Raw genomic sequence first — 10,104 nt, forward strand, 5'->3', positions numbered from 1 at the left:
GATGTTCTGCGAAGATAAGTACTCGACGCTGCACATTAAACAGTGCCTCAGGGTGTTTGTTGGGTAGGTATATTAGATAAGTACCCGCAAGGAAAGTGTTAAATAGCATCGATATCCCCGTACAAGACGGCTCTGAGTACGCCCAGGCTCAACCGAGTAGGTGTCCTATTCAACGATATGTGGATAGGTCTATTGTGGGAGTGAATTTGAATATATAAGAAAATCCAATTTCACTGCTACTTCTTTCAATGAGACAGAGCGGAAATATATATAAACGAATCACAGCAAAGGATAGTGAATGACATCAGGGTTAAGGAGCTAAGAGGCCGAGTAGGATGAGATAGAGAAAAAGTATATATATCGTTTCCAGGTTTTCTTTCAAAAGTCCCTTCACCAAATTTTAGGTAACAAAAGGATTATATTCTCCAAATAACCAGCACTCACTGTCCATTTGTGCATCTCATTTCGAATGTTTGTTTGTCTCCGATTACAAGCAATAAACAATGTTCGTTCTTGAGCCACCCCGGCTGACCCGCGGAGTACGTTATGTGTATTTATCTCAATTCACAGATCCCCCGCAACCACTATTCCAGTGTTCTTCCTACCACCTTCCACTCTACCTTAACGATTCCCTTATACCGAGCTCGAATTATCGTCACACGACCATGCAGATGCCGATGTCTCACCAGTGTTGAAAACATCGATCAGGGCTACCACCGAGCCATATGATCCCGAGATCATTAAGAAGGTGCCAGCCACGAGCACAAAGCAACTCCAGGACACCATAAAATACCACCAGGCTGTCCGTTCTTTTGACCAATTGTCGTATAGCCACATGCAGCCCATAGGATGGAACGACATAAACGCACCAAAGATGGCACCGATCAAAGATACCAACGCGCTGAATTCAGGGATTCCGCTTGCAATGCAGTAGGCGATGACAATGATAACGGATGTGCAACCTAGCCAAGTGATCCAGTGAGTCCAGGTGTTTGTCGTCAAATGCTTTGTTCCCTGCAGTCTGCGAATGAAGATGTACTTTGCTGTCAACTGAAAGGTATTAGCAGGTTCTTTCTTCAAGGAAGTTCTTTGTGTGGACTCACGTGTGCATTAAGCACCGTAGAAACGATGAGCCCTGGTAGGGCTAAGCCATAGCAGACACGCTTCATTAGCGGTCCTGCCGAGCCCAACGCCGGCGATGAGACTTTAGAACCACAGTAGTAATACACCACTATAGCGACGACGAGGTAGACAGAAGTGGTTATTGATCGAGTGATAGCCAGTGATTTGGGGTAGAGCTTTGCGTCCGCCATTTCCGAGATGATAGGAAGATATGACGGGGGCCCGCAGAAGGAAAAGACGATAGAAGAGACAGCTGACATGCCCTCCGCGAAGGAACAATCACCCCAAAGCTGCCATTGAGTAGTAGGGTCAACTTGCGACACTGTAACATTTGCCGGTCCGCCCTGTACACCAACGGCGATTGTAAGAGTAAAAGCTTTTGCTCGTCATTGTCGTCAGTTTGAGAAGCCTGTTGCATTCCAGGATAGATTCTCACATGCTCCAAGAACACTTCCCATCCCAGCCCACGCAACCCAGCTCATTTTTCCAAGTGTTCGAACACTTGCAAATACCCATCCGATGACTGCGGCCACAGCTACGAAGACAGCGGTACAAGTGGCGTGCATTGAAACTGCATTCAGTCCAATGGAGAGGCTTAGAATGCCTGACCCGGCAATGAATATACAAACTGCCTTGAGCGTTAGCATGATCCCCCTGAAGTGGTCGGGGTCAAGGTCTTTACGGAGGCAGAATGTCACAGAAAATATCTCTCGGCCTGCACTGCCGAACATGAGAGCACCGACATCTGCCACCCCATACACTTCGGGGTGGTTCAGTTTGAAGCACCCGACAACATAATCAGACCACGTAGTGATGGAAGCAATGGCCAATAATGCTAGCACTCCAGGTATCATACCCAGGGTATCGAAAACCCGGGGTAATGACAACACGCCAATACCTATTTCAATCTTCATCATCAAGATTGACGCTGCCAACCACCCAACCTGCCACCAAAGTTAGCTTGCTACTCGAAGCTCTGCTGGTGGTGATGAGCTGACACTTCGGTAATCTGGCCCGTCTTCGTGTACGGTACCAAATACGGCATCTTGTATCTGACCGGGCTGCTGTGAAGGTGTCGTAGCTAGCTCTTCGTCTTTGGTAGGCCTTTTCTTTGGGTGAACCATTGCGAGTCTGGGTGTCTTGCGATCTGCTGCGAGTTGGCTGAAAGGGTTAGGGATACAATGTGAATACAGATAGACAGCGAAAAGTCACCAATTATCAGAAGCCAGCTCGTGCGCCGACTGCAGTGCGATTCGAGGCAAAGGCTTGCTGAAATTAGGTGGCTAAGCCGACTGCTGATTCCCACAAAATCCCGGATTTGACTCGCGCGCTCAAGTATTACTCCAACTGCGGAGTAGTAAACGGCGCCGAGGTTCCTATCTTGACACAGCACAAACGCAAGGCAAAGCCATTTCCGCACCGGAGCTCAGCGGCCATGCAAGCGAGTCGGCGGATTTCCGCCAAGTTGTCGGCGCTTTGGGGGCAAGATGTCTATTGATAATCACGTTCCCTGTAGATGGGTAACCTTCGCACCACCCAAATCCCGGAAAACTGTGATGTACAACTTGGTAAATCTTGGATCTATGACGGGCAGGGTTTTGATACGGCGATCTTTCGCCGAGTGTATGCAGACGAGCCGGCAGTTTTCGCCCGAGCACGCATCGCCCGTCCNAAAGGAGATTTCACAGGAATAGGTCGAATATTCCTTTCAATGGAAGCGCCTGGTACCATAAGATAGTAGCAAAACACAAAGGCGATCGCCGAACGTCTTTTTCCTTTCCATTTCCCTAAATCTTTCCCCGGATTATTTCCCGCCATACCAACTATTGCTGGTGGATATGCAAGTCCCGTCATACCGGTTGCACGATATCGCTCTTGAGTTATGCCAGGCCGTGGAGTTAAAAGGCCGAAATCATGTCTGTGCCCATTCGTCATCGTGGGTCTGACTCGGCGTTATTGCGCCGCATGGGGTTTCCCAATCATGTCGGAATATCTCATACGATAACCGTAGTCGGCTATCACGGGAAAGGCCATGCCATACCTGTACACAGGAATGGCCCGCCGGAGCGTAACACGTTCCCGCGCTCATCGCGGATGCCGTTTCGTGATGTTGAACGTACGAGGTTGTCGCTCGTTTGCAACATCTTACCTTCCGGCGAGGCTCCCCGAAGTTTGATCCCCGCAATGGGCACGCGCCGCGTGCCGATTTGCTGTCGCAACACCCCCTCCTCCTCCCCCATTACCCCAGTTTTGGCTTCAACAAGCCCCCACAGCTTTGAGGACATTGCCTAAACGCGAGCGAATCATTCGATGAACGGCCAAAGAGTTCAAAGACGGCATGTTGGACCCTTACCCCAGAAAAGGCGAAGAAGACGCAGGTCCCATTGATGCTGGTAAATAGACCGGTATCTACTTCCTGGAGCGACGAATTTTGGCTCGGAAGACTCATTCAGCATGTTTCGTAGCGGACGCATTGGCCTTACAATACTTGGCGCAATGCAGGTCGACGCACCAGGAGGCCTGGCGAACGGGTTTTGTCAGGGAAGATCAAAGGATTCGGTGGAGCCATGGACTTGATGAGTAGCCCAAATAAGAATGAAGGCTGTTGTCACAATGGAGCACACAGATAAGTAACGCAAAGATTGTGGAGCAGTGCAGTTTTCCGCTCACTGGTAGAGCTTGCGTTAGCAATGGAGTTGGCTGTTTTGAAAGTCGATTTCACACAGGGGTTGCTCTTGGTGGAGCATGCTGAGGGAGCCACCGTCGAAGAAATCAAGAGCAAGACTGGAGAGTCATGCACGTATAGGTACATAAAGATTGTACAACGCAAGAGACGGACAGCTCTCCATATATGTTAGCCGGCCCGCTAGGCAAAGGAGACGTGTCTTTTATGTGAAGTTAGTGCATACACCCACCGAGTCCTTGCCAACCTTGACACCAAGATTGCTGAAAGTAAAAGGCCCGAGTTCCTCGCTCAGCCATGCGTGAAGCCGCCGCTCCTACATTTCGCACGGACTTGTCTTGCATGGCTCATTCCATCAGCAAAAGGGACGATGATCTGAGTTTCAAGATTACGGGCGAATAGCTCATCTCGTAAAATCCATGTCAAATCGCCGCCGGAGCTGTATATACATAAGAGTCTTTGCATTGCTGGAGGCAGCACTTGTCTTTATAAGGAGTTGAGACGTTCTGCCTTCAATCTTTCCAACACCTTTGCTACGCCCAAAACCTTTTCTTCTTCAAGTCGTCGTCCAATAATTTGCAACCCAATCGGAAGGCCATCCATTAGATGCGGATCGTACAAGTGTCGGTTCCAACGATCGAGATCATTTCGTGCAACGTGGCCTTTTACATAGTCTTGTCGAATGTCGCCCGCGCAGATGTCCAAGTTGTTTCCCGTGGACGATTTCTGACGAAACCTGCCAAACGGGATGGCAAGGGCAGTGTAATCGAGGAAGTTCCAGATTTTCGTGTATCCTGTCCAACGAGCAGATCGATGAGGAATCGCGGTATGTGGCGCTACGGGGCTGATAAGCACGTCGACAAGCTGGGATTGTCGCTGTGGCCGCTGTGAACGGTCCACGGCATGGCTTGTTTGGAAACCCGTTTCGTTCCACTTCGTGTTATAGTCTTCCTGCGCCTGTGTTTTTCGCCGATTTAACCTCCAATATTCGTAAACTGATATCGGCTTGGCAGAATTCACAAGCCCAGCGACATGAGGGATCATTGGCTCGCCCGCAACCTGGAGTTCGCGCCTGATATCTTCCCCTCCATCGGCCCTGTAAAATTGATCCATGGTTTGGATGCAGTCTATGTGATCATTTGTGTCCCAGATCATGGTCTCATGCCCAGCCGCTTCTAGCAGGTCCGCCGCCAGACGAACGGCTGCTTCGATTTCCGGATGGGGTTTCACCACACCATCGTCGAAAATTACTCCGATTCTGAGCCGACGGGTTTGAATAGACTGGAAAACATCCTCACGCCATGGCAGAGGCGTCACATTCGGATCAAGAATCCATGGCTGGGCGGAGAGGCATTCCTTCATGATCGCAACGAGCGTCGACAAATCTCTCGTCAGGGGACCAACAGAAGATGGCACATGCGATTGTCCATCGTGGGATACAGGGACCCCTGCATAGGGTAACCGCGTACTTGACGGCTTCAAGCCGAACAGTCCACAGAGCGCTGCTGGTTGTCGTATAGAGCCTCCAATGTCCGTTCCCCAGCCCAACAGAGAACCTGACATAGCTAGAGCAGCTGCCTCGCCTCCCGAAGATCCTCCAGGACTGAGGTGCGGTCTGTCTGGATACGTTGTCACGCCCCACAGAGGGCTCTCGGTCTCGTTCCACTGATTTATTTGTTAACAGCAGAGTATAGATCCGCGGACCTGGTTTTACACTGACTAGAATGCTTTGAGGTATCGTTGTTTTCGCGATGATAATTGCGCCTAGCTTTCGCATGATTTTGACCAGCACAGCATCCGTCTCAGCAGGCTTGAAAGATCGGCCAACATATCCAAGCGTAGTATCGATGCCTTGGACATTGAATTGATCTTTGAACGTCATGGGGATTCCATGTAGCGGCCCAACGACTGTGCCCGTCATTCGTAGATGCTCGTCGAGTTCTCGAGCTCTTCGCAGTGCGCTTCCGAAGAGCGGCTCACTAAGGCAATTCGTCTAAAAAAAAAAAAAAAAAAAAAATTCAGCACATACCTACATTTTTCCAACACCTGAAATGGGTGTTGATGTCCTTACTTCTTTCTGTGCGTTAAAAGCGCTACGGTAATCCGCGTTAGTCATGGCTTGCGCAAGATGCGACAGCACTCACTTGTAGATTGCCGCCGTCGTCAAGGACTGGGCTGTGATCTCACCCGCTGCTATACGTGAGACAAGTGTATGCAAGTCGCTGACCTCGAGTATGGTTGTTAAAGCGGTACTGAATTCGTCGGAGCGAACGCGCTTGGAAACAGCTTCGAGCGCTTCTTCTCTTGCATCTTGCTTTTCCCGTACCAAACATTCCCAAGTCTTAGCAGAATTGTTTAAACGCATGTTTGTCGCAAAGATGCAGCGTAGTCACAGCCGGTTCGGACCTGTTCTGTTCGTACCAGATGAAGGTGTCTGGCGCACGGTTGGCGTCTGAGTTGGCGGCTTAGTTGGCGGCATGAGGCAGCTGGCTGGATTTAGTAAAGATTGGAAAAGCGACGATATCGTCCGGGATACTTTCTCTTGACCCAGCGTTTCTCCGCCCGGCGATGGCCAGCCGATTACGCGTGGAGATATCTCCGGCCTCGGCAAAGAGGAATGAATATATGGGGCGAGCTACGACCCCAATTTCGGCGTTATCATTCCTGTCGCAGTCTCCGCGAATTCGCTACACGGTCCACTCACTATCGCCATGGCCGACGGCGTCGCCGCCCGAGCGTGCAGAAGATGCCACACAAAGAAAGTCAAGGTGAGCCATCGGTGTCTGATTCCATCTTGGACATCTGGAGTTAATTGTCTGCCTTAGTGCTCCGGCTATCCCGGATGTCGCAATTGCGCTGAAGCCAACCTAGAATGTGAGCCACACACGCGGCGACGTAAAGACCAGCTCGCACGGTGAACATTCCTTCTGCGGCTCATCTGCCAAACTCCGCTCTTAGACGTTATGGAATGGATGACTGAGTGTTGCTAGGTCACTGAAAGCCGCCGAGGACAAGATTAAGCGGCTCGAAGAAGAACTCCACCAAAGATCTGGGAGTGGTGGTCACTTTCAACGTCCTACGGGAACGCCAGTCCCGGTCCCTAGTCCACGCGGTGTGGCTATTTCGTCGCCGAGCACACGTCCTGACTTGTCAACAGCTGTACAAGACGGTGGTTTCGGAGACGCACTTCGCCTTCCAAACTCTGCCGAAGCTTCAGACATCAGCCTCCTTGCTTTTAATGCAACTGGAGAACAAAGATATCTCGGCCCGTCGAGTGGATCTTTTTTCGCTACTTATGCAGCGTCCATACTACGGTCGTGCGCTCTTGATCGAGCTCCGCTGTCCACGGAGGAAGGTCACTTGCAGGGAAATGAAACGTTCCCGTTGGCNTCGAAAGAAGGGCAACTGCCACTTCGACAAAGCATGGTCAAGCTATTGCAGAAGTCTTTTGAAATGTGGGTAAATCCGATTTATCCACTGATGAGTACCCGGTACTTGGGCGACCTAGTATCGAGATGCCATGGCTTCCCAGCCACTTCTACCGCAGGGGTTGCGCGACAACCTGAATCGTCCGCTGATAGGACTCTCTTTTATCTTATCATGGCAATAGGAGCAGCAAATTACTCTCGAACTTTGAAGCAACTCAAGTCGAATGACATGTCGACAGCCTTTCGCGACGTGGAGGAAGTTTCACCTTCTTCGGCCTTCCTTTACTCCGTGGCCATGGAGTCTTTCGCTGAGATAGCACAAGATCTTCGACCCAGTGTCTCCATGATCCAGATGCTGTTGTTGGTATGCATCTACAGCTCGCACAACCCACTGGGACCCAGTCAGTGGCAATTGGCTGGTTTTGCAATGAGGGTAGGTAGTCATACGGGGCCAAATGCACGGAGTATTGCGAGCCTGCTAATATGTATCAGTCTGCAGTAGAAATTGGATTACACTACTCGATGAAGAACAGGAATGTATCAGAAGAAGCACTTGATGAACGTAATCGCATCTTTTGGACGGCTTACGCTATTGAGATGACTATATCCTACAATCTTGGGCGGCCCCCCTCCATCAGCGATGAACACATCACTGCATCGCTCCCCACCGAATCCGAAGAGACGGTTCTTGCAATACTTCATATCAAACACCGGCAGATCCAAAGACGAATCGTCTCACAAGTTTACTGTGGGGGGTTTCGGGCTCAGTGCAGGACTGTCGAAGAACGAAGAGCCGTGATTTCGAAGATACAAGCAGAGCTCGATGAATGGAGGGCTGTTTTGAGAAATTCATTCCCGACTATCACACAACATTCGTACCCTTATAGGTATGTAAAGATCATTGGGAGGGATCCTGCACGAGTCATAGCTGACAAGTCACTTTCGTGGCATGGGTAGCTATTGGGACCGACTTTATCATGGCACAACATTTGTGCTCCACCGAACAAGCCCGCTATGCCCCTCTCTCACTGAGGCGTCATCGAAACTTTGCATCCGCTCAGCCGGAGGTTACATCGAAAATGTTTATGACCTATTGAGAACCAGCGATGTCCCTATTTCTTGGATGCTTGTGCAAGGTGTACTTTACGCCGGACTTACGATGCTGGTGACCTCGCAAACATGCTTTACGAGAATCCCTCATGATACGGCACTCTCCTTGTGCTTGGTCGACTGTCATGCATGGAGTCGAAAATGCGCAGTTTGCCTTGCGATAATGAACGAGCGTTGGGGTAGTAGTCTACTATCAAGACTCGCTACACAGTATGAGGTTCTTGCAGACAATACCCTTCGTGTAATGTCCACTGGCCTCATACATAAGCACACCGAACTGCCGATTAACGACACTCTTCCGGCCGATCGAACCAGCCCGCGATTGAACAGCGCCAATGGTGGAGGGTATGCTCGTTCTGCAGAGCCTTCACTATTCGATACCGGACAGCTGCCAGGAATCCCCGAGGCTTACGAATGCTTTACCGAGCTTTTCGGCGAACATGGAAATTCGTCGTTTTGGGAAATCTTTCCTCAAGATATTTTGGAAGGGAATGCGGAGTTTAACCTCGGTGCTGCTAACGCCGCCGTACACTCTACTTTCGCAGGTCAGGGGGACGGGTGGGGAATCTGCATGTGAAATGGCCGACATCCTATATAAACGTACTCTGCATTCAACAAATGTCAGCCCTTTGCGATGTATGTACACATCTGATCTTTTCCACTGCAGCTTTCATCGCTTCGATGGCACAATGCAGCATCGGCAACCGATCCAATACTGATACACTTGGCGCTATCTCCAATAGCGCATAGCCGTCCGTGTATCTCGCATTCTTGACTTGGAAGTACAGATAGCTCGTAGCTATTCGGAGTCAAAGTCAACCACCTTGCAGCCCCGAGTCGTCCTCGCCGAAAGCAGAACCTGGCAAGGCTGCGATTCCACACTCTTCTTTGGCCAACGGGATAACTCTAGACTTATCCCGATGCCCAACATCTCTAGCTGCTTTGCGTACGGATAAAATGAAGGATAAACGTAGAAGGCGCCTTGTGGGGGTGCTAAAACAAGACCATACGGCCAGAAGTAAATCCTTGTCGAGAGCAGGAGTCATCCGATGGTGGCCTCAAACGTTATATCGGTGTAAATCTCGTCGCTGATGAGCGTGATGTCATGATCTCTGCCGAATCCAGTGATTGTGTCCAAAGTAATTGCTGAGAAAGTTCGACCGGTTGGTTGGAGGGCGAGTCAATGAGCATATGATTGTAGGATTGGCACCCTCCGATATGGCTTGATTGAATGACGCTTTCAGCGACGACTCTGCAATTTCGTTAGCATAGTAAATGGCATTGTGGTATAGTCCAGGACAGGCCGAATTACCTGAGATTGTATGCCGGTCCTCTTCGCTCGTTTCTACCCAGAACAATCGTTTGCCCGCATGCTTCACTTGAGGCTCATAGCTGACCCACGATGGTCGTGGCAGGAGCACATCACCTGCAGTAAATCAAGAAGCGCGAACAAAAGCGGCTTTGATCCTGGAGCAACTACGATCTGCTCAGGACTGATAGTAATCTTCTCGGGCGCAAACAACAACGACAAAGCGGCGGGTGAACAATACAATGCGCTCCAACAGATGTCAAGTTCGCGAGGCATACTCCTCTCGGTTGCTCGAGGCCAGCTACAGGCAAGTAACTAGTATTGCTTGATGCGTTCGCATGCCATTGCGCACACTGTCGGGTATAGGAAAGGTCGCTTCTCGAAATCCCAAGTGTACCACTTTTTTCCCTGCGGAAAGTCTTGCCTGCACGAGCTTGTTGATCCCGAGGGTG

At 50.3% G+C, this 10,104-nt stretch overlaps 3 protein-coding genes across 3 annotated transcripts; 1 reads left to right on the forward strand and 2 right to left on the reverse strand.

Annotated features, from left to right (window-relative positions):
* Positions 1-364: 364 nt before the first annotated feature.
* Positions 365-2,290, reverse strand: ASPSYDRAFT_52463 (uncharacterized protein). The gene is made up of 4 exons (XM_040848491.1): positions 2,121-2,290; positions 1,559-2,066; positions 1,104-1,498; positions 365-1,050 (listed from the first exon to the last, which is right to left on the reverse strand). Exons 1-4 carry the CDS (start codon positions 2,244-2,246, stop codon positions 634-636), a joined length of 1,446 nt encoding a protein of 481 aa, XP_040696007.1. The 5' UTR covers positions 2,247-2,290; the 3' UTR covers positions 365-633.
* Positions 2,291-4,112: 1,822 nt separating this feature from the next.
* ASPSYDRAFT_717146 (uncharacterized protein) lies at positions 4,113-5,962 on the reverse strand. Its single transcript, XM_040850596.1, has 3 exons — positions 5,950-5,962; positions 5,526-5,898; positions 4,113-5,470 (listed from the first exon to the last, which is right to left on the reverse strand). Exons 2-3 carry the CDS (start codon positions 5,724-5,726, stop codon positions 4,292-4,294), a joined length of 1,380 nt encoding a protein of 459 aa, XP_040696008.1. The 5' UTR covers positions 5,727-5,898; positions 5,950-5,962; the 3' UTR covers positions 4,113-4,291.
* Positions 5,963-7,285: 1,323 nt separating this feature from the next.
* ASPSYDRAFT_165026 (fungal specific transcription factor domain-containing protein) lies at positions 7,286-8,920 on the forward strand (the record flags this gene model as incomplete). Its single annotated transcript, XM_040843311.1, has 3 exons — positions 7,286-7,666; positions 7,726-8,120; positions 8,191-8,920. 3 exons carry the CDS (start codon positions 7,286-7,288, stop codon positions 8,918-8,920), a joined length of 1,506 nt encoding a protein of 501 aa, XP_040696009.1.
* Positions 8,921-10,104: the final 1,184 nt, after the last annotated feature.

The sequence above is a fragment of the Aspergillus sydowii genome, assembly GCF_001890705.1.
Source record: "Aspergillus sydowii CBS 593.65 unplaced genomic scaffold ASPSYscaffold_23, whole genome shotgun sequence".
NCBI lineage: Eukaryota > Fungi > Ascomycota > Eurotiomycetes > Eurotiales > Aspergillaceae > Aspergillus > Aspergillus sydowii.

Excerpts from the sequence above, each read along its gene's own strand:
- ASPSYDRAFT_717146 (XM_040850596.1), bottom strand. The coding sequence starts at position 5,726 with ATGACGGGCACAGTCGTTGGGCCGCTACATGGAATCCCCATGACGTTC. Across the intron at positions 5,471-5,525 it reads CGATACCTCAAAGCATTCTA|TGGAACGAGACCGAGAGCCC; the intron begins GTCAGTGTAAAA and ends CAAATAAATCAG.
- ASPSYDRAFT_52463 (XM_040848491.1), bottom strand. The coding sequence starts at position 2,246 with ATGGTTCACCCAAAGAAAAGGCCTACCAAAGACGAAGAGCTAGCTACG. Across the intron at positions 2,067-2,120 it reads ACGGGCCAGATTACCGAAGT|GTTGGGTGGTTGGCAGCGTC; the intron begins GTCAGCTCATCA and ends CTTTGGTGGCAG. Across the intron at positions 1,499-1,558 it reads GGGAAGTGTTCTTGGAGCAT|CTTTTACTCTTACAATCGCC; the intron begins GTGAGAATCTAT and ends GACGAGCAAAAG.